The sequence below is a fragment of the Micromys minutus genome, assembly GCF_963924665.1.
Source record: "Micromys minutus genome assembly, chromosome: 23".
NCBI classification, from domain to species: domain Eukaryota; kingdom Metazoa; phylum Chordata; class Mammalia; order Rodentia; family Muridae; genus Micromys; species Micromys minutus.
This window is the reverse complement of record NC_137958.1, coordinates 28,161,709-28,186,050: the sequence shown is the minus strand read 5'-3', so window position 1 is coordinate 28,186,050 and position 24,342 is coordinate 28,161,709. Positions and strand designations below refer to the sequence as shown.

The window sequence follows — 24,342 nt, the reverse complement described above, 5'->3', positions numbered from 1 at the left end:
TAAGAGGAGCATCAGCAAAAGCCTGGAAAATGACTGAAGTGAGGGACATGCGCTAGGTTGTTACCAGAAAGAAATTCGGCAAGGAAAACACTGCTTTTCTTGTCTCTATTCACAAAGTAAGGATTGGCTAAAGGATAAAGGCCCCAGTGGTGCATAAACAGAGGACCTGGGAGTCCAGTCTCCCAGTCCCTTTCAATGAAAGCACACACTGGCTCTGTTTTTTCCCTTCTTCCATTTTTTTTTCAATGAAATGTGAAAAATCTGTATTTTTACAGGAACTCAGACTGGCTATAACCTTAAGGACTTTCAGACACTCATCCAGGCAGAGGCTAGGTGAATGAGCGAAGTGTCTGTTACTACACTGGGGTGTCCTGGCTGGTTATCAGGGACACAGGCACCTGGCGTTTCTCTCTTGGTCTGACTTTATGCCCTTTCTTGTCAAGGCTGACCTCTGCCCACAGTTCAACAGTGAGCCAGCCTTCAATCACGGGTGTTTCTCTCATCAGCGCTGTCTCTGGTCTGGAGGGAGTACATCTCTAGTCTTGCTTTGAATTCCCATGCCTGGGAGGCTGCACCAACCCACTGAAGGGTTCTGATTTACGTTCCCAGACTTGGCTGAGTTGTCCTCCTCTGCAGCTCCCCTCTCCTGCGTGCTTTGGGGACACCTGTGACGTGGCTACATGGCCAGTGAGCTCTCATCACTTGGGGACAATTTTAATTAGCTTCCCGTCCTTCCTACCGCTCCTCATTACAGCCATATGGCTATTCATGCTTGTCATTTCCTGGAATGGCCACAGCTGAGGAGTGTGAGATTTTCATCACTGCCTTCAGTAAGTATGTAGTCTTTACTGCTGCTTTGCACAAGAGCGTCCTAACCGTCTCTCACACCCAGCACCCTCAGCCCTTCATTTGTGCTTCTTCATTGCTGCTGAAGGAAAAAGATCTCCAGAACCTCTTTTCTCAGTCCCAATAGAACTCTTTTCCTCTTCCCTGTGACAATGTGTACCCACCCACGCTGCAATCTTTCTTCTACCTTCTACCATCTTTATCATTTGTATAGACTGACAGGGCACACTGTTAGGGTTGTCTGCTTTTTATTATCATTTTAGATAAAGAAAGCAGAGAGCTGAAAAAAAAAATCAACCAACCAACCAACTAACCAACCAATCAACCAACAAAAAACAAAGCCAACCTGAAAGCTCTCAAATAAACCTTGTTTATCACAGATGCCACTACATTCTGACAAACCATTTTAGTTCCTGAGCACCTTGTGGGCTGCACAAGCATTTGGCTAAATGCGCTACAATCTGCATTTTCTGAGCCTCATAACCTGATGAACGAGGTCCCTTTCTTGTTCCTGCTTCATTGTTGGCCCAGCTAAGGCTCATAAAAGCTGACTCAGCTCAGGGTACCATGCCTGTATGTCATTGAGCGAGGTTCCCAGAGCTCTGGCTGCTAGTGTGAGCTAGGTAAAGTCCTCACAGTATTTCCAAAGAGCTGCTGCAGCTGACTGAAGTCCAGGAACACCACTGATGTTAACCTAGTAAATGACTAACGAAAGGTCCGCTAACAGCACGGAAATACCGAGGGAGCCCATAAGGGCATCCATCTTTTGCCAAGTGAGCACTGAAAAAAAATCTCATCATTAAACAAAAGAGCTCCACAGGAGTCTGGCTTTTGGGCATTCTGTGTCTCACGGACCCCCTCATGCAATGTCAAGAGCAAGGAGGAATTAAAAACAAAAAAACACTTTAAATCAATTTTAACTTTCCAAAGGAAGTCATATAAAATACACTTTGAGGTGAGTGAGCTTGTTTTATTCTCAGGGCTTTGTTCTCTGAGGATCTAGCTCTGTTAAGGAATCTCTTCTCTCCATGATCCTCTGCTCTCTAAGAACCTCCTTTGGCACACAAAGAGCACCCAAGCTGACCATGCTCTTGCCGCTACTGTCTGATTCTAAGGTCAGAGCAAACTAGAGGACGACTGGCTTTTCTCTTCATTCTGTTGTTTTGAAAAGAATGGGATTAATTAGAGAAAGAACATTTAACTTGGAGGGAAAGAGAGAGGGGGGGAGGGAGGGAGGGAGGGAGAGAGAGAGAGAGAGAGAGGGAGAGAGGGAGGAAGGAAAGGACAGAGGGAGGGAGGGAGGGAGGGAGGGAGGGAGGGAGACAGACAGACAGACAGACAGACAGACAGAGACAGACTGACTGAGGTCGAGCCGGCTTCCTGACGTTTCTAAAACAGAGAACCAAAAACAATGGCTACTGTATAGTTCTGAAAAATCCTAAGAGAAACCATCCCTTCAATCTTCTGGCTATGGCATCCTTTGTTTAAAAACCATCTTAGTGGAAGCATAAAGTGTAAGGCAGATTAAAGTGAAGCTCCTTTGATGGGTGAGTTCAGGGGCTGGAGGTCTGCCCAAAGCTCCCTCCCCCTGCCTCCCAGGAGAAGCAGGGAAGGGGATCTGAGGGGCAGTCACTGCTTTGAAACTTGTTTTGGCCACAGCTCACTGTGAAAGAAAATGCATTTTATTAAGTGACTCAGTGTAGTATAGCAAACACATGTGTGTATGAGTGTGTGCGTGTAAGCTCGCAAACGCGCTCGCACACACACAGACACACACACACACAAACGAAGGGACTGAGTGCAACAGGACATGGTAGGTGAGGGTTCTCCCATCTTGCTGTAGAAGCTGTGGGGCAATGCAACGTTGACCCAGAGAAATGTCTGGTTTCTTCTGATTACAGATCACGGGCAAGCTCACCTGTCTTCTATCACATGGATGAAGATGCAGGGCAGTCAGGACAGACCACGGTTTTTTTTTTTTTTTGCTATGGTTTCACTGTTGCATTTTATTTTTGCTTTCGGCTCTACAAAATGTCCTGTATCCTTGTGATTTCTTATTTTACTTAATAAAGAGAAGGAATTATTGCAGCCATGATGAAGTTGGTAAGTTTTTCATCCGCGAACATAAAACTACTTGTATTGCAAAATCATCACTTACATTGGGGGGGGGCATTCTCTTCAAAATAGCAACATAGAAAATGGTTCCTATGCATTTAAAGAATATTCAAAAGAATTAAAATGTATTTTTCCCAAAAGAGTTCCTGGTGTCTGATGCTATTCTCCTTGGGATCCAAAGATAGTCGCTTGATTTAAAGATTTTGCTGAATTTTTTCTCTCTAATGTAAAAAATAAAATAAATCAAATGCCACCTATTTAAGTGTGTGTCCCTTGTCACCTCCAATGTCAACAAGAGGTTCTAAGAAACACACCTTTAAGAAAGTCCAGCCACAGTAAACCTATATCCAGACTTCAAACATACATGCCTCTGTACAGCGCTACAAAAATGGGCTTTTATAAACTTCGGTCTACAAAAATAAATAAGAGTAAGTAATAAAAAAAAAAAAAAAGATAAAGCCTTCATACAGAATTGCAGCAATTATGTGCCCACAGCTACACTCTAACCCAGAACTTCGAAAGGGCTTTGATTACTGAACCATGGCTGAAGTGAATAATTTGCTTTTCACTAAGAAAACAAGCGCATTCATTCTCGCTACAATGGAGAGAGGCAGTGTTAATTAAACCTTATCAAAAGATGAATAAGGAATAAACTCAATACCCATTCCACAGAACTCTATTTTCGTCTGTTTAGTTTAAGCTCCTCATGTTCTTGCAATAATTATCCACTGTCCAAGGGATGCCCGAGTTGTGTTAATGTTGGTAAAGATTTAATTAGCTCAATTATCTGGAGAGCATTGAAGGGAAGCTCAGCACAGCACAAATTTCTTCAGGCTTTCTACATAACTCTGATCCAAAACCATGAAACTGGAGTCTGAGTGAACAAAAGCCTCTTACCTCTACAGAAATTGTTCTATATTTTATGATTTTTATTATTTATTCCAGTTTAACAGCTATATTTAAAATATAGCTGGAGTGAAGGCTTATCTAGGTGTGTGTGTGTGTGTGTGTGTGTGTGTGTGTGTGTGTATGTGAACAGTACCTACAGTTAACTTAACTGCATCTGTAAATATGTTCTTAGAAAGTTAATTAAATTTGCCATTTAGATAAATATTAACATCAGAAGGCCAATCCTTAAGAAGGTTCCTTTTCTTCAACACAGCCTCCGTGTGTTACCTTTCTCCCAGAAAGCGACACACTTAGGCACCGTTGAAAGCACAGCCACACAGACAACTGTTTCAATCTGTCAGACACCAGGGACAGACGGGAGGGTTCATTTTAGAAAACAGATTGGCCCCCAGCGGCCTGACCTTCCTGGTGGGAAAGAGAACACAGCGCCATGCTTGACAAGCTCAGCAACAAAGAGGTATATTCAAGTCCCCCCAATTCAGACATGCTTCTCACAGGGAAATGCAAAGCAGGAGACAGAATGCGCCACTTCCAGCAAAGAGAGTTCACTAAGATCAGAGACAGCATCCCACCACAGCCCAACCTGACACAGTTAGCAAAGTTGCAAGCACTGTTTCACCCTCCCACTTACAACTTCAGAAAGCTCCCACTGGCCTCTGCCAATGTCTCAAGTCCTGGCCTCACCTAGGATGATTCCCACACGCTTCAGAGCAGCAGCAGAAGCTGCGAGACACGGTGTTCCTGATAAAAGGCCACCGAGTCCATAGCTTTTCTCCTAGAAGCTGGCTTCCGTGAGTCTCTCTTTACTAGATCCCAGTTCCAGCTCGACTGGTAATCAGACAAGCATTTCCTTTACTCACACATACAGAAAGACTTTCACTATTTTAATTTTATGTTTGTATATGGTCTTCCATGAAAGTTTAAAGCAAGCTCAAGTCTAACCCAAAAATAAAGAAACTGATAAAGCAATAGCCTTCATAAAGACCCAAGTTACATTTGGTGCTATAAAACAAAGCATCTATTTTCTTCCCAACTTCCAGTGTCAGGTTTTATTTTCTATTCTACTTGATCAGTTACAAGTTTAGTTTATTTATTGTAAAGTTTACAAGCACATGCATACTTATGTACTTGAAAATACTAGGTTTTTTTTTTTTTTTTTTTTTTTTTCCTTATTCTTAAAGCACTTCATGGAAAACCATCCATTTATATGGCAACCACTGCTGGTCATATTACCCCGTGGACAAATACACTGGCTGAAAAAAAAATAAGGCTCAGAACCTTATGTTTTTAGTACATATTTTTCTGACTTACAGGGATTATGAGCATCTAGGTTTAAAAAAAAAATCATGTAGGGAAGTTGAAACAAGTCTGTAGATACAGACACCTCACTCCACATGTGTGTGTTGATATGTACATGAAGAGCAGACCACTGAACGCCACACAGCAGAGCCTAGTTTCAAAAAGGGAGGCATCGTTCTGAAAACTGGATGTAGACCCAAGACACGAGCCCATTGCGCCAGACGAAAGACGAGGCTGGTTGAATCTAGGAAGAACGGCAATGCTGAGAGAGACAAACTGTTTGCCCAGGCTTTACAACCCACAAGTTCAGCAGATCCCATAAGGAAGCCATGCTAACCAAAAACTGTTTTTATCTGTCACACAGATTGAGGGGGAGCATATTATTGCCAAGTGAGCTGAGACTTCCTTCATGCTGGCCAAGAAAGGCCTAAGTGTGGGTTGGTTTTGCCTTGTTTGTGGATGGCAAAGAAGTGGGGCCCATACAGTCTGGCCCTAAAAGGGACTCTGGGTGCCTCAGAGTATTCTGCATAAGTACAAAGAGGGGCTGGGGTTCAGGCTGCAACAGGAGCCATTTTCACCACACAAACTGCCTTCTTTTGTGTTGGAAGAAGAGGATACTTTGAGCCCTTCAGGTTTAGAGGGTCTTCAAACAGACAACAGTAGGCAAACAGCCCTCAAGAACTTAACTTCACTGGAACAACCTCTGAGCCCAAGGCTTTGAGAAAGGCCTCTTCTGCTGATTTACCCCTGCTCTTCATCCTGAACAAAGCCCAACCCACAACCCTAAAACCTCTTTTCTTTGGATTAAACTTCCTTTGCAGGAAAACCATGCAAATGCTACCCAGGCCCCTTGTTTGGGGCTGTTCTTCCTGAGACATCTTTTCTCTGTCTGGCTCCCCCAGCCAACCCTCCACTGCCAATTCTGCATCTTTCAAACCTGACAGTCAGATCCCTGGCATGGCATTGCCTCTAAAAGAGGCTCACTTGGTCCTAATTAACTATTCCGTGCGTATTTCCTGAGGTATGGCGGTTGTGCTAAAAGCACAATTCATCGTTCCTCCCATTGCAGCCTTTGCCCCTGAGCAGCCCCGTCCCTCTGACTCTACACACCCTCTCACTCCTTGCACCCACCCCCTTTTATTCTGCTCCCCCTTGGTAACTTTTCAAGTGAAAAGGCACAATGAAGTTGGAAACTGGCAACTACAGGAAAACGGGCAGTTCAAAAGGCAGACATACTGAATGCTGGGACGTCCTGTGGAAAAAAAATCACAAAGAAGGTAAAAGTAATTTTGTTGGCAGAAATACAGAAGCATACAACACACCCAGCACACACACACACACACACACACACACACACACACACACACACACACACACATCATGATTATATTTATGTGAAATAGCCATGTAGGAAGCCCATGTTTGGTTGCTGGATAAAAAATTCCTATAAATTCGCCTTCTTAATGCTGGACTCTTCTCAAAATTAACTCTCAATCTGTATTACAAACAACTGGTACGATCGTAAGGCAAAGACTTCATGTCTCATCTTTTAACATGCAGACAAGACAGAAATAAGTTCATAAGTCTAAATTTCTGACCATTTGCTAACAGTTCCAGGCCCTGGCAAGTAGGTGGTTGTCCATTTAAGACTGTTCATGTTCTGGCAGGGAGACCAACTCTCCCACCATCAGCAGACATTTAAGATGAGGCCGGGTGGTACGAATATTGGTTACTTGAAAAGACTTTCTGTCAGCCAAGAACTATTTAATGTTTGTCCCCGCGAATAACCGAAAAATCGCCTTTCTTGAAACGCTGCCATCTGCTCAGTCCTGTTAGTCTTGTCACAAGTGAACACATCAAAATCTTCACTCTGGTGTGCCACCAAGATCCTCCACAAACTGGGTCCAGCTAGCTGCTGCAGGCTCCCTTCTGGTCACTATAAATTCCCTGCCTTCTTCCAGCACATTCCAGAAAGAAGCTGAACTTCGTGACAGGGCTTGCTTTGGGCCTTTGCTTCCTTCCTTTTGAAGACCATTCTTCTTCACAGAAGTGGGGCAGAAGGATCACAAGACTTGGAAGATGAGGACAGAGCTCTGGCATGCCATCTTCTAGGCATGGCGTAGCCTCTGCAATCACGAACTGCCCGCAGCTGCAGTTACCTGCACTAGAGCATCCATCCCTGTTGACGGTCGGTCTGGAATGGGGCTCCACTCCTCCCTGTTGATAGGATCTGGTTGATGGGAAATCGTTGTCTTCAGTTCTATACCTGCTGGTGAGCCCACCAGACTCCAGGAGTTCAAAACCCATAGTTACTAGATGGCCCTGGCTAACCTCAGTAGGTCACAAAACAAAAGAAGAAGAGGTGAGTACCGGAAATGTATAGGGAAGGAGCAGGGCTGACAGGAATGGGTGGGTGGAAGTCAGAGGGTGGCAGGGTGAGAATTATCATTGTACAGGTACAAAATGGTCAGAGGAAAAACTTGATTCACACAAATAAAGAAAACCCATCATTTCTCTCCTTCATGATTGTGCAAATTCCAACTCCTCCTTCCACTCAAAATCTCTCCCTTCAGCACTGTGCAAAACCCTAGGGCAGAATGAAGTTCTCCCGAATTTATTCCCCTATATTGGTTTATGCAGACTTCTACTTCATTATTATTATCTCCAATTTTAATGACCACATCTGTGCCCCAGCATTATCTGTTTTTCTCACTACTGCCCACTACAGCACCAATACAGTGATGGCTGTATTAGAGACTCAGTATGATGGCTATTGGCTGATTTAGTCATATATATATATATTTTTTACATATATTTATGATTTATTATATTTATCTCATATATATTATTTTGTCAGATATTTTATATATTTATGTATATACATGTTTTAGTCATACATATATATATATATATATGTGAGTGTGTATATGTGTGTAGTGAAAAGATAGAGAAATAGTGGAATGCTATAACTACTGTGATCTTTAGATAATAATAATAATAATAATAATAATAATAATAATAATAATAATAATGATAATAGTAATAATAGAACACAGGCAAATAGACAGATGACCTAAGATACTCTACCTTAATGGAACTCTTCCCCCCAAATACAGAATCCTAGTCTAAAACATCCTAAGAGACATTCTATAAAATAACCATTTTTTATTCTCAAATCCACTAATGTCATAGAGAGGGGAAGCTGGAGAAAACATGACAGCCAGAGGAGACAAAGAATGCATGCAGACACGTGCACCATGCCTGGCATGGGATGATCATGAGGATAAAAATAGAAAAAAATCCACACAAAGTTGTAGTGGCAAGAATAGTGTGGTGCATGGGTAATGTCATAGTAAGTCGAATGCACTTTGGTTATAAAGGAGAGGTACTAAATTGTCTTCACTATAAACCTAGCAGTAATAGAAAATAATGAATTATGAAAAACTACAACCTAGCTGGCTGTGGTGGCGTACAGCTTCAGTCTTAGCACCCTGGAGGCCGAGGCAGGCGGAGCCATATTAATTTGAGGCCAGCCTGGTCTACAGAGTGAGATCCAGGATAGCCAGGGCAACACATAGGGAAACCTCCCCAAGCAAATAACTAAAAATAAATAAATTACAACCCTTCACTGAATACTCCTCCTTGTGCTCAGTAAGTTTGGATTCTGAACTCTACATAGACCCATATCTCTATGACAATGGAGCCTGACAACTGAGCACAGCCCTCAAAGCCTAATGGACAGCAAACATCCTTAAGAATCTGTCAACTCACCATGAAAACATATTAATAACACTATCATGATTTTCAGATGATAGCTATGTGAATACATACTTATTTGTTATACCCTAAGTACGTTAAGATACAAAATTAAAATGATAAAATTAGAATAATTTTATATGGCAAAAAGGAGTTTGCAGAGTGTAGTAATTTTTTCAAAGGAATGATATGACCGATATAACCAGCACATTGCAGTAGACACATAGCAGTACATACATAGAACACACACACACACACACACACACAGACAGACAGACACACACACACACACACACACAAATTTCATTCACTAAAATACCATTACCTATTACCATCAAATGTTATTTGACTAAAAATAACTATTTTCCAAAGAGAACATGACACTACTGTGTACTCTGATGTAGAGACACAGAATTATAATCACAGTATTAAGACATGTTCAAGGCCAGAGTGAGTTATATAGTGAAATCTGGCCTCAAAAGCCAGGAAAACCCATAACAAATATACAAAACAGAAAACCCAAAACAAATCTATATAAGTATTTGTAATTATTTAAAATTTTCTAATTTTACCTAAAAAATTAGCTGAATTCTCATAATTATTTCTGCATTTAATTAATCTGCTATTATATGTTGTTTGGGAAGGAAAAAATGGTATTAATATGTGTTTGCCTCTCAGGCATACAGAACAAGGAAAGGACACATTTTCGTCGCTTTTCCAGATAACCACAGATACCCCTTCATCACAACAAAACAAAGGGAAGTTTCCTGCAGATTTTTCAAGCATTAAACATAACAATGAGACCAATAACAATTTAAAACAATTTTAGTACCAAGAATCTTACTCAGGAAGTTCTTTGAAAACTGTCTCACAATGGCAAATGAAAGTTTCCTATAGTTTTCTCAAACTCTAATTTTCTGTTGGGAACTCCAATTTTAGCAACAGCAATAGCTAGTTTTGGCTACCTTCCATGAACATTGTTTTCCCAGGAGTGGCCAACTGACCTTTTTACATATATGAAAAAATGTAGTCAACTAGATGCCTATCCCAAGTTCAAATGACCATAGTGTGTGTGTTTGTTCCAACTAAAATCTATGCTCCAGAAATCAAAGCACCTGGTTCAGCATTTATGTCAGAGGATAATGTGTGACCTCCTTCCCGAGACAAGCATGGCAGCTAGGGACACAGTAGATGTGACTTGTGCACATATGTAACTTTTATTTCCTCATTAAGAACAGTATTGGATGAAATTGTCATATAAAATGCTGTGACAGGCAGCATGGAGGAGCTCCCAGAAATCACCCTTTGGTGCTACTGCCTTGGTGCTCAGCTGCCTACTGACTTGAAAGCATTCAGGTACCAACTTTCATGTAGGTGAAGGGCAACATTTGAGGCCTGGTATAAACCAGGAACTGTAGGGTAAATGCTGCACAGAGGACAACCGCAGGGTTCCATGTCTGTCCCTGGAACCCAAAGTGACCTTCTCCTAAGAACAACCCTCACACCTGAAGGTGAGATGTTAAGCAATGCTAACTAACCCAGTCCATAGAGTTAGGAAAGGCCCAACAAAGAGGAGGGTAAATACAGAGATGCCAAGCTCCATGGGGGCAGGGGTGGGTAACACAGAAGTCAAAACATCAGAGTCTACAAAGGTAGTGAGCACAGACCTGGCTTTATTAGGCAGAGTTGGGGAAAACAGTAAGTCACTGAGACTAGGCAGGTGTCAACTCTCCTCCTTGTAGGGTAGCAGCCTCTGAAGTGACAGGGTGACATCCTGAGAAACCATTATAGACAGCCACACATTTTAAATATCTATTGTTTGACTGACTATCTATCTATCTATCTATCTATCTATCTATCTATCTATCTATCTATCTATCTTTCTATCTATCTACCTACCTACCTATCATTTACTAATCATCTATCAATCTATCATTTATAACCTATATATTATCTATCATCTATCTGTCTGTCTATCTATCTATCTATCTATCTATCTATCTATCTATCTATCTACCTATCATTTACCAATCATCTGTCAATCATCTATCAATCTATCATCTATATATTATCTATGATCTATCAATCATCTATCAATCTATAACCTATATATTATCTATCTATCATTTACCAATCATCTGTCAATCATCTATCAATCTATCATCTATATATTATCTATCTACCTATCTATCATTTACCTATCATCTATCAATCTATCATCTATATATTATCTATCATCTATCAATCATCTATCAATCTATAACCTATATATTATCTATCATCTATCTGTCTGTCTGTTTGTCTATCTATCATCTATCTATCTAGTGGTTGTTTGTGCCTAACACTAAGGAGAAGCAAAGCAAAACAAAAACTACCCCTGCAAACCCACAGATCTGAGGAGCACCTCCAGTCCCAGGAGAAAAAATGAAATAACAATGATTTCTTTAAAAAAACATTCATTTTAATTAATTTGCCAGTTATGAACAGGCTGATCAAAATTACTGTGATCAATAATGCTATTTTAGGTGAATTGTTCTCATATATGTGTATGTACATGCATATGTATATCTGTGTATTTCTATTACCTTAAAGACCATACAACTCTTAAATGAAGAAATAAATGGGTTCTCAGTGATGTTTAAATTTTTTGATTTGACAGAACCAATGCAACATTTTGACAGCATAAACAGTAGCTTTCATGCTAAGGTTTGTGTGTGTGTGTGTGTGTGTGTGTGTGTGTGAAATGAGAAGAGAATAAATCTTGCACCGGTGTTTGAATGAGGAGGGTTTAGGAGTGCAGTTCACAGCACACAGCAGTCTGGGGCTGCTGATAAAACAGTCTTGGCTACTTAACAGCAGCCTCATAAAATGTCTCAATACTGCAGGGGAAAGGCAAAGACGTTTTGAATGCATACTTCCTCAGCAGAATCGGGATGCTGTGTTCAGCCAGGCAGACCAGCAATGGAGGCCAGTGAGACTAAAACAACAACACAAGGATCTCCAAGCAAAAGATAAAATGATATCATAAAACTTGTACAGCTTCTAATGGAATTTACGTGTGTAAAGGCTCCACACCAACACCTATTTAAGTCATTGCAAAAAACTGCGGTTTCCTTCAGGGCCTGGTCCAGGAGCACCTGTGAGGAAAAAGCATCCTCTGCTTTGTCACGATGCTCCCCTTTAACAGCTAGTAGGCTTTAACTTTCTCTGTGAGTGTGTCCTGTTGTTTAGTTTTGTTTGTAATCTGTTGGCTGTAGATCAATTCGAGGTGAACTGTCATCCAGTCTGTAGTGAAATTGGACAGCTTCCTCTTTAAGAGAAGCAACGATTAAATATTGAACCGTGTACCAAAATATGACGCGCTTGTAGTCGAGAGTACTTCTCTTTTAACACAGGTTGGATGTAAATATCTCAGAAGGCATCGGGTCTCCCATATCAACGAGCCTGCACGTAAATGGAGAGCCCTGGTTTGATTTGTGTGGTGTCCCTAAGTCATGATCATAATAAACACACCAGCCCTCTTACGATTCTGTATGCGGCTAAGCCAGTCCTCCACACCAGCAGGGGAAAGCCGCCCTCTTCTTTTCTAAAGATGTCCATCTCCGTTTCCGCGGAGCCGCCACCATTGCACAGAAGAGACATTTCAGTGCATGTCAGCTTTAATTAGTGTGACATGACCCGATCATTTCCACAGTTAAGAATAAAGAAGTTTGCATTCTTTAAATCCGAAGCTCAACCTGCAGATTATGCTAAGTTGCTTCATTCACAGTCCACACTCCTCGGGCTCATGTCAGAAGGACAGCATTTGTCCCCTCTAGTGATAAACAAATTATACATGAAATCAATTCCACTTCATAATCATTGTCCCTATTGGGTATTATCTTTCCTTCCCTGCTCCCTCCAGTTAAGCCTGCATCCTGTAACTAGCTAATGAGCTGAGGGCTTTCTGTTCCAGGTGGCACCCCCTGCCTGGAAGTCATGACATTTCCCATTTCCAATGCTGCTGGCATTTTTCCACAGCTCCTGCTAACTAGCCTTTTTGACCTGCGCTAAGAGGAACTCATCTGATCGAATCCTCTAAGCTGCCAATCATTCCAGCAAATGATCTTCACAGTCACTCCCAAGGCAGGAATGGAAGGAAGGGGGTGGGGGGGAGAAGAAAAGCCAGGGAGAGAATGGGGGAGTCGGTGAGGCCGCTGCCTCTGCCGCTACCTAATGAGAATACTTGAAGTCTCAGAGGCAGCTGAAACACCGAAAAACTGGTGGGAAAATTAGGGCACAACTGAATGCCTGGCTCCGTAATTACTGATTTCTCTCCATCCTGAGATCATTTTGAGAGCAACACCTCTGAGATGTGCCGGTTTCTAAAGAACACAAGAATAGCCCACCTTACCCGGAGAGAATAGCTCCGTTTTCTTCTTCCACTATCAATATGCAATTCTCATAGTCCCTCTCTGTCAAGCAGCATCCTTTGCAGAATTAATTATGTGCTATAAGCTTGTTAAGTGTGCATCTGTAAACCAGGGATGATTATAATGTTTGTCACAGCCAAGACAAGCCCTCGCCACCCCACCCCGGGCATATTTTATAGCTGCTACATCTATGGATGGCACGGGGGGGGGAACCTTGAAAACAAAAGTGAGCAGGTAAGATAGGGCTCAGATTTATGTTAAGGAAGGATTAAATTCGGGAGACTCATAGACCTTAGGTATTTGATCAGTTTTGGCCAGTGAGGCAAAGTCTCTCCTCGCCCCCGCCTTTTTTTTTTTTTTTTTTTTTCACATTTAGATGTATGTATTCAATTACGCTCACAGAATAACCCAATTACCTCACAAAGAAGGGCCCACTGGGTGGGCTTATTGTCCATGGATCACAACTCTGTGTATCTTCCTATAGAGATTTGTTGACCAAGGAAAGATACAACATAATTATGTGTTATCTTTATGCTACTGTATGTAATAAGTACTGGATGTGATCTAGTTGCACACGATAATCACACATCATTCCCATTTATACTAATTAAGCCAGTAACTTCATTCACAATTATCATGTAATTGGAGGTATTTGCTAATTGCATTGAAAAATTACAATCCAGAGTAATTAAAAATCCAACGGGACTACACAGAACACCAACTACTATAAAAAAAAAATAGTAGTGATATAGCACAAGAGAGAATCTCACCCAAGTAAGGGAGCTGACGGTACAGTGTTTGGCTTATATATTCCACCCGTTTCTCTAACTTTACATTGTTTTAGGTTTTTTTCTAGACCTTGTACAGTATTTGCAGAGGTGGAAAGTAATCTTTAACCCACATGTTGTTACTTTAACACTCTATGTCTATCGAAAAATGACTCTCTATGGTGTGTAGAACTTAGTGCGCATGTATGTGTGCACGTGTGTGCATACTGAAACAACAACCACTCTAAGTTCCAAAAGAGGCTCAGTGAATTATTCATTTGCACAACCAACTTCATGTTCTTAAAAGCTTTATTCATAGAAGCATCTCCCAGTACTGCAATCGTTTTGTTTCGTAACTTAGCTAAAATGTTTAACTTCACTTGTTGGAATTCATTCTGGGTGAGGTTTTCATTATGTTTGCTCGAACATTGGTCTGTTTAAGGCCCTCATTTTTGCCCAGGTCCCGGTGGCTAAGCCTCTGACCCTAGTCCCCACTCAAATAAAGCTCCCATGAGAGGATGGCCTCATAGGGAGAGAGGAGCAAGGTCTGCAGGTCAGTGAGTGCAGTCTTGAGCTTCTGTCTGGCTTTCCCTCTCAGAACTGTCATCTGTACACTGTCCTCTGCCCATTAAAACGTCAGCCCAGACCGGCAGCCTACTTAGCCCAAACAGCCTCCTATATGCTCAGACACTTCCTGGACTGCCAACAGACTACATATGCCCCCCCCCCAAGGACAGTCTGGGGGCAGGGGTGGGAATTCAGCTGCTCTCCTGGTATTAATAACGCAATACTGTGCACAGACAATTCATTCTGTACCACAAAATCCATAAGATGGAGTTCCTGAGCTGATAAGAACCACAAGCCACAGGTGGGGCCATATGTTGGAAAATACAGTTTGGTGATTAGCTACTCACACCTGTGCCTCTGTCTACGCAAAGGCTCTCTATTGGGATCACAGTGTTGGCAAACAGTCCCTAAGAAATTGATTTGGGCATTGTACTGCCAGAAGAGGCAAGCTGCAAGTGCTGTTTTCTCTGTCCAATTCATAGTTTCAAACCCTTCTAATCTGGAAATGCTAATTCATGGACACACACACACACACACACACACACACACACACACCACACAAAATACACAGAGAGAATTTGTTTTAGGATCCATGGGCTAATGAACCAGTTTGTGAAGCATCAAATAAGTTTTCTTTTAGCCACTCAGAAAAGCAAGCAAGCAAACAAACAAACAAACAAAAGGCCCCAAACAAATAGTCAAGGAAATGCGCAAAAAACAAAAACCAGCTAAATAAACAAATAAAAAAACACCCCTAATCTTAGGATGAATTAAAAAAAAAAAATCAAGGTCAAAAGTGCCATCATTATTTGTATTATTAAAACAACCACCCCAATCTTTGTGTCTTTAAGAGAAATACAATGTATTGTTTAGACATAAAGGATTGATATCACATGAATTAGACTCAACTTAGAAAAATAGAATGTATGCTCACGTTTATATACAGCACAGAGATGGGGTAGAAAAGGAGAACGGCGTTTAGACAAATGAACTTCATGAAGTTCCCCTAGTGTTTCTTGGAGTTTGTTACTTCAGTACAAAACACAGTTTCCAAAGACACTCCTGGAATACACTAGAATGGCTTCATTTTGCTTTCAGATCCTCAAGACCTAAGTCTTTTGCTCACTCACTTGTGAAGTTGGGGTGCTGATGATGCAGAATGGAGATCGGAGGTGCCCAAAGAAAAGGATGGAGAAGCAAAGGAGACGAGAGGAAAACTTTTTTAAAAAAGATTATATGAAAGGCAGGTTTATTGGGGGTGAGGATTTTACTGACCCCAAGGATTAAGGTCAGGGGAGAGTCGCCATGGGGAGGGGTGAGGAAGAGGAGAAACGGTATGCATGCAGAGATGGGGGGAGGGAAAGAGGGAGGAGAGGAAAACTTTAACAGCCTGTCTGAAGCCTTACTCCTCAGTATGGAAGAGAGCTAAGCCTGCTAGGGCAGAGGGGTGGGAGGAATCCAGCATTTGACGTGGGAACAAGCGGTGGTGGTCTAAACATTCATCAGTTGCACCCATAACCGTGTTCATGTGGTCACCCCATTACAGGGAAGGGTCTGATGTGGGTGGATGGAAAACTAAACAGGGTTGAAGGCTCTTCTCAGTCCCGTGCCTACAGCAGGAATCATGCGTCTGCCATAGCTCTGTCTTGGTCTTCCCGTCCAAATGCTCTCTTCAGATAAAGCCTGAGAGGACCCTTGTGCCTGCTCCCTCCATTCCTATTATTCCCAGAATGTTGCCAACTACCCAAGACAAAAGAAACGATGAAACTGCAGCTGCTGGAGAAGAAACAGTTACTGGATCAGGCAGAGAGTAACAGTTCTGGCAAGAAGACAGGCTGTGATTTTCCTCCAGAAAGAAACTTAGATATAACAAGCGAGTGGAATAGAGCTCTCCCTTTGCATCTGGCACTGATGCAAAGTGAGACAGGACTTAACAAAAACCCTTTACCAACATCCCCAAGTACCTCCCAGTGAGGATCTGCAGTCTCACATTCAAACTGAATCTTCCTCTTGTCCCACACAGCTAGGGCAAGGTACATTCTAGGCACAGGGTCTGCTTCATTGCCTCACTGAGACTTTTGGGATGGACAAGTATAGAGCTGCTTTTTGAGGGGTCTTTATGAACAGGCTGGCCAGTCAACTGGAAGCTAAGTGGATTGGACCAGGCTCAGCTCTGCTCTAGAAGCAGCCTGGAGTCAGCTAGTAACTCATAAAGGGAGGGTTCACCCGATAGCCCCACTCCTGACTGCTGATGATGGTTATACAGATCAGAGAAGCTCTCTAGGAGGGTTTTAAAATGCAAGGCTCTAAGAGATCAGCAGCACACTCCTCAACAAATAGGACAAAGGGAAGGGAGAGGAAGATGGGTCCATGAGGAAGCGGAAACAAGGCCGCAGAAGCTACAAGGTGAAGGGAAGAGGAAGACAGTATGAGTTGACACAGACCAAAAAAATGGGCCACCACAATGTCTCAGCAGAGAGGAGAGCCTTGAGTGGCCCCACCTCCTGGAGCAATTTCCAGAGTTAATATGGCAGACGGATTAAGGCTACTGTTGGCTTCTGCCTTACAGCCCAATCTTTGTGAAGTTCGTGCGGCTGCTGTCAATCGGCCTTCCCTTTGCAAACTGCTGCTGAAAAAACCGCCGAGGCACCTCACTGGAGATACTGAGGGGCACGTCAGAGGAGACATGCCCTTGCTAACCTCATCTCCTGCTCCTGTGGGCACAAGCTTTGTGCCTCTCCATGTCACTCAGGACTCAGTCACCTGGCTCTGACTCTATTCATTTTGCTCTGCCAAATGCCTCTTTCCTCACACAGTCTGGGTTCTTCTGAAGCACCAGAATACACTTTACTGCAATGAATTCAGTTCCATTTTCTTGATTTTTTTTTCCTTTAAAAGGTGGATGGAACAAGAGTTCTCTGCCAGTGTTGTCCAGAAGGACACTGTGAGATGCCTGCCCGGTCTCCTCAGATATGATGTCTATGTACTTCAACCAAACCGCACAAGAAATTCTAGCAAGGAAGAGATATTCAAGGTGTATTGAAACTAAATTCACTAATTTTAAACGGGCATACAGTTTGTGCATTACACACCATAACACCATTCTTTATTTTGGAAAAGGGAAAAGGGTGGGATAAGGAAAGAGAGAATAAATAGTTCTGCTTCATAGTATAAAATACGAATTCCTTATTTATCTTTACCCTGTCCTGACTTAAGTAAGTAGTTTATTTTACCTTATAAACATGTAAACCCTGAATAACTATTGAGATTCCACTATCTATGGTCCCCTCAAGTTCTTACAAGTTTTAAAAATTTTTGCTGCATGAGTACTGTATTTCTGTCACTTTGTCTCTCTTTCCAACCCATCCCCCACCCCCATTTATGACCTTTAATTACTGTTACATACACATACACACATGCACACACCACCCCAATAAATACATAAATACAACGCACTGAGTCCATTCGGTTTTGCTCTTCTGAATTTATGTTTAGAAGTGACCACTAAGTATTAGGTAACCTATTAGGAAGCTCATCCCAGGGGAAGATTTATTCTGCCTCTCTCAGTTATCAATTAATGACCACTGGAGTTTGTTAAAATACTGATTTGTGGGTTCTAGGAATTGGGTTGGAAAACGATACAGGAGTTTGGTATCCCAGAATACAAGATGCCCATTTTATTTTTCCCCCCAATTTCTTTTTATTGGAAATTCTCTGTATTTACATTTCAGATGTTATCCCTTTCCCACAATCCCATCCCCCCTCCCCCTCTCATAGCCTCCATGAAGGTGCTCCTTCTCCTAACCACCCTCTCCCACCTCAGCACCTTGGTGTTCCCCTACACTGGAAAAAACGAGCCTTCACTGGACCAAAAGCCTCTCCTCCCATTGATGTCAGAAAATGCTATCCTCTGCTGCATATGTACCTCAGGCTGTGGGTCTTTCCATGAGATGCCCATTCTTAGAAGGTGTGGCACCAGCACACTGGGTCACAAATGGAAAACAAACAACATACCAATTAAACGAAACAGAACCCTGATCCTATTCAATAAAAGTGATTCAATGAAAATTCTTGTACAATTAATTCTTTCAAATCTCTTTCCCTAAATAGATCACTTTGAGGAAATGACTGTTTGCTGACTGGGGTAAGTGAAGTGAGGCTAGGGACTTTTTCTGTTGCCATGTAATTCTTAAATAATGTAGACCAAGAATGATGATACATTGAAACAGAAGGAGGTCATCAAAGTATGCGATTGAACCAAACAGTATTACTTCATGCACTAGACAAATATTTGTAAGGTCACTATGAGTTTAATGGAGTCCAAGAGCACTGATTCACTGATTCACTCTTATCCCTATATTCTGTGAAATGACGGTGACCAACACTTTCTACTCCAGTTTAGAACACTGAAAAAAGTAGCTCAGCACAGGCTTATGATGGGCATCACCACATACAAATATAAGTGTTACCAATGAATGTGGTATTCGATATTACCAGTGGCACTGTCCTTGATGAATGCTTTCTATGTACATTTGAGACTCTCTTGGGTTTTATTCAACTCTCAGTGGTAACCAGATGAGTGGGAACAAGTTGTGGAGTAGCTGACTAATAAGGCTAGAGAATAAGGAATGGAAAGGAGGTCAGTAGTCTGATCACCGGTGGCCAGCTACCCTATTCTTAACCCAGGCACTTGTGGCTTTCTTTTCATTTTGCTGCAAGACTCTAAAACCCAATTGCTTTCTTCTGCACAGCAAAAGGCATCTCATTAGCTTTTCTACTAAGGCCAATTTATGCAAATGCAACATTATTAGCTAAATGATTGGAATGACCTTAGTTTGCAAGACAGAAAATACGGTGGCACTGAGGGACAGGAGAAATATTAGGACTTGGAGCATTCTTACATATCCTGTCTCAGTCATCTCAAAAGCAGCATGGCACAATGCTAGTTCTACATTGAAAGCCTGCTGATCACCAGAGAGAGGGGTGGCTGAAGCTCTAGCCAGTGCTCAGAATACCTCAGGCCCCAGTCTCTTCTCCTCATTTTTCCTCTCAGTTGTTATGGGTGTTACCAAAAAAAAAAAAAATCAAGACAGTTCAGGGAAATGTACCATGTCACAGACTCCAAACAGGTGCTGAATAAATTTTAAAAAGGAAAAAAAAAAAATCAAAGACTATAGCATTATATTTTTCCCCTGAGACTCATTAACGTGATTTTTTTTTTTTTGTTTGTTTCATAATGCCTTTAGTTTGAAATGCATCTACTGGACAGAAAGGAGCCATTCCATATGCTGTAGGGGACCACATATTTGATCTCTAACACGGACATGTTTGATGAAATAAAAAACTAAGATGGTTTCTTTCTCTGTTGACAGCAACATGTTAGAATCCAGATACCCTGCAGCTTTCATGAAAAAGATGGAGATGTTTCTTTAGCGGCCTGCTGAATCAGACATACTCGGTGGACCACCAACAATATGGAAGCCTTCAACGTTGATGTGACAAAGACAACACTCACAGGGAGAATACTTGTACTATTATCAGACAATTGTGGAGAAACATGTCCACTGTGGAGCTGGATTCGGTGTGAGGAAATGTACTGTGAGGTTTCCAAGCACCGCTGGCTCCAGTCCCGAGCACCTTTGAAAACCACTTTTCAATTAGCAAGTTTTGAGTCATTCTGGGCAATGCCCTGTCCAGTCAGCTCATTTTGATTTTTACACTAATGAGGCGATCTTAAACACATCCTTGCAGCTTTGACTGGGTAGATCAGGAGAGTTCAGAAGAGCCAAGAAGAAAGGACATGCAAGCACTGTCCTGCCACTGAAATTCAGGCTTGCTTGTGAGCAGGAGTCAATAAAATAGAGCCAGTATTCATTCTCATTCTACTGGATTAGCTCAAGGGTTTATAACGTGGGAGCTCAACACTGTTAAAATGTGCACACGCTAATTACAACTCTTATGAGTCAAACCATTCTCAGAACCACGAGACTACTGGTCAGAAACTAGTTAGACTCATAGTCACAGTCTATATGACCACTGTAAGTCACAGTGGGTCCCAGAGGATGAGGACTTCACATACAACAGCCTAAAGACAGCTGTCTTCTCTCCTGTGGTTTAGTATCTACTGGCTAGCATCTGCATGCCACACTTTGACCAGAAGCCTTTTTCCCCCTCTTCCAAAGCAACATAAATCGATGCCGCATCCCTAGGCTAACGGAATTAACCTCTGTGCTGAGGGTGTAAGAAACTAAGTTCCAAAATGGTGGATGATATTGGCAGGAGTATCACAGAGCTGTGTACACTGACTTTGCTATCAATCCACTTTGCTTCTTACCATATTTTCAAATAGAGAATCAGGCTATTACCCCAAATTAATCAATCAAGCTTGGTACTTAATACTTGTAATCTTAATGCTAAGAGGCAGAGACATAAGGATCTTTGAGGCTTGCTGGACAGTAGCTAGTCTACCTGAGTCAGAGAATTCCAGGTTCAATGAAAAACCCTGTCTTAAAAATTAAGATGGACAGAGATTGAGGGAGGTATTTGATTACTCACTCTCTTCTCTCTCTCTCTCTCTCTCTCTCTCTCTCTCTCTCTCTCTCTCTCTCTCTCTCTCTCTCACACACACACACACACACACACACACACACACACACACACACACACCACACTTCTTCCCATAATCAGCTCACTTCATTCAATGCTTAAGTTATGGAACACAGAAAAGAGAGGAACATGCTCTACCAAAACCAGCATTAAAAGGCTTCCCCATAAGGGTGAGAAGTGGGCAGTGCTGGCATACAGGACAGAAAGGACTACTCAAACAAACCCTGCCTTGAAAAACCAAACCAAACCAATCCAAACCAAACCAAACCAAACCAAAAATACCCCAGACATCTCTTTCCAGTAACCCAGAAAGCCTTTACAGCCTCTCAGAAATTACTGTCTTAAACTTGGCCTGAACATCACCGTGATAGTTTACAGTTTCTATCTGTGAAACAGTGGAGGTCAAAGAAGCAAATTGGGAGACCCAAAGCTTTATATCAATAGCTCTGCCAGGGGACAGACACAAATCAGAACCCAGAGAGGGCTTAGTGAGCAACTTATCTTAAAACCAGGGCTGTGCATTTTCTCTTATCACACATGATCTTCTGGTGGGACGAAAGTGGGGGCATTGTCAGAGTTGCTGATACTTTATGAAAAGCTAGAAATCTAGACTTCTGTGTGAAGTATCCTAATTTTAAAACCACAGCAAATAATTAAAAAGCAAATCGCATTGGCCAAATAAAACAGGTCTGTGGCTCAGGTTCCACAGCTTATAAACTTTCTGAACTTCAATGGTGAACTAAGGAGTAATCAAATAGATGCTCATGACTCACTGGTTTTCAGGGGACTGAAAAGCCAACTTCCACGAACCAGGGCAACATTACCTAGAGCTGAGGAGGTTCCTGGAAACACTGAAATTCCTGATTGCTCATGTCTGATCCATGCCAGAATAAACTCATAAGACAGGTTCAGGGAGAAATGAGACTGAAATCTTTCACTGAAAACTCTTTTCCATGTCTACTGCAAATATTACTCTCCAGTAAAGCGGGGCCTCTTACCTGTGCTCTCTTGAGAATGCTGACCTGTCAGTGTTTGCTGTTCGATAGACTTTTCCCGTAACTATTGTTTTTTCCAAAGGCCCTCATGCTCTCTCCAGCTTCGGGTTGCAATCTCACATTTGGGACGGTAAAAATAGAAGACACTAAGGAGAGAATGAAATATTTCCATTTACATATTTATACATGTGTATAATGTGTATAATACATGTTTTATTTAAAGAGGAAAAGAGGATTGCAATTGGGTCTGGATGCCCAGCATGCAAAACACTGCGGTATGTGTCAATGTTTGAAATGCCAAATGGTCAAAGGTGCACACAGCTAAATGCATTTACACACGTACACATGCATACACATTTGAATGAGGTAGGCCCACAGCTCCTGTTTCACTGATCTGACAGTAATAAACTTATATTTGGTGACAAGTCTTTATCATTTTTTAAAAATTCATTCCTGAAGGTATTTAAAAATATATATATACATATACATACACACACACACACACACACACACACACACACACACACACACACAGTCACTGTTCTCAGAGTTATCAGAGGAGAACATCGAATCACGTTACAGATGGCTGTGAGCCCCATGTAGTTGTGGGGAATTGAACTCAGAACCTCTGGCAGAGCAGTCAGTGCTCTTAACCACTGAGCCATCTCTCCAGACCCTAAGAGAAGTACTTTTTGACTCTAATATTTCCTGAGAAGTTTCAGAAGGAGCTAGTTATGGTGAGAAGATTATGAGTTTAATTCCAGCAATTCGAACTTTTCAGTGTCTTATAGATGACTAAGTGGAGAAGCTGAGTAGTTGGTTGAATATGAGTGCCAGGGAGCTAGGACTCCAATGGGACTTCTGGAGTCAGGGTCAGTGTGTGGGTGACATTTAAATTTTGAGGCTGGATGAAATCACTCAGTTCTAGGGAATGAGCCAGATAGATAGGTCTAAGGAGAATGCATTGGGAACTCACAGCATTCCTTAGCCTGCCTGGCATATCAGAGCAGTTGCAATTTAAAGTTGCAGGAGGGGAAAGACAAACCATGAGGGAATCCTGCCCTGGAAATCAAGGGAAGGAAGTGTTAACAGGAAAAGGTGCCAGATAACTGTGCCTAATTCCACTGACAGGTCTAGGTGAAAAACTGGGAAACCTCCAAAGACAGGGGTGTGGAAATAGCAGTATAGGAGTTTTTGCCACCTGGGGAGAAGTCATTCAAGATGGAACAGGAAAAGGAAAGAGCAGAGCTATTCAGAGGCCGTACAGGTCAGCATAGTGATGCAATCTTTAAAGCCCAGCACTAGGAAGAAAGAGGCAAGCAGGGAGCTCTGTGAGTTCAAGGTCAGTGTTGACTATATCTACATAGTGAAACCCTGTCTCAAGTTAAATAAATTCAGTAATAAAGATAGGTGTGCTTGTTCATAAAAATATAGAACGACACTACGTAATAGCATCATGCTGTTAAGGGATTATAGAGGACAGTGCAGGTGACACTACGGGCATCAGATCTAGGAAGGTTCTTCAGGTCTTCCATGCCTTCTTTATCTTGCTCTTTGAATGAGAAGTTGGGAGCACAGAGGGACTAAGGCACATGACCACAGTTGCCTGGCCAGGACCTGTGGAGATGAGCTTGTAGTTGGGGGTGTCTGATTCGCAGCTCCTTGCTCTCCACGCTGGACCAATTTGCTGGCCTTCTTTTAGGAGACTTGAGTTTTGTAAATTAGCAAATGAATGTAATGAAATCAAGGCCTCTGCCTCTGTGAACTGTGTTTTGTTCATTTACTTCGACAAGGCTAGCTCGGCTTCAATTATTTATGAAACTTGATAGTATACACAGGAGGATGCCCTGTGGTGGGCTTGCGGAAACTAATGAATTTTTTCTAAATCAACCCTCTATTTATTTCACTGCAATTAAACCATCACGAAGAAGTAGAGCAAGGGCGTTGGGGCTTGGGGACAGGAGAATGACACTGTCACCATGTCTGGTCAGTCTGGCTGCCAGAGAGATCCCTAGGTAATCCTGTAATTACTGTTGTTTCATGTGTTGGTTCTATTAACTGCTCTGGTGA

At 42.0% G+C, this 24,342-nt stretch overlaps 1 protein-coding gene across 1 annotated transcript in view; it reads right to left on the bottom strand.

Moving 5' to 3' along the window:
- CDK14 (cyclin dependent kinase 14) overlaps positions 1–24,342 on the bottom strand; it is a 511,537-nt gene that overhangs the window by 50,892 nt on the left and 436,303 nt on the right. Inside the window, exon 14 of the mRNA XM_080936223.1 lies at positions 22,276–22,418. Within this exon, the coding sequence (XP_080792349.1) occupies positions 22,303–22,418 (116 nt within the window). The 3' untranslated portion in view covers positions 22,276–22,302. The remainder of the gene's footprint in view (positions 1–22,275; positions 22,419–24,342) is intronic.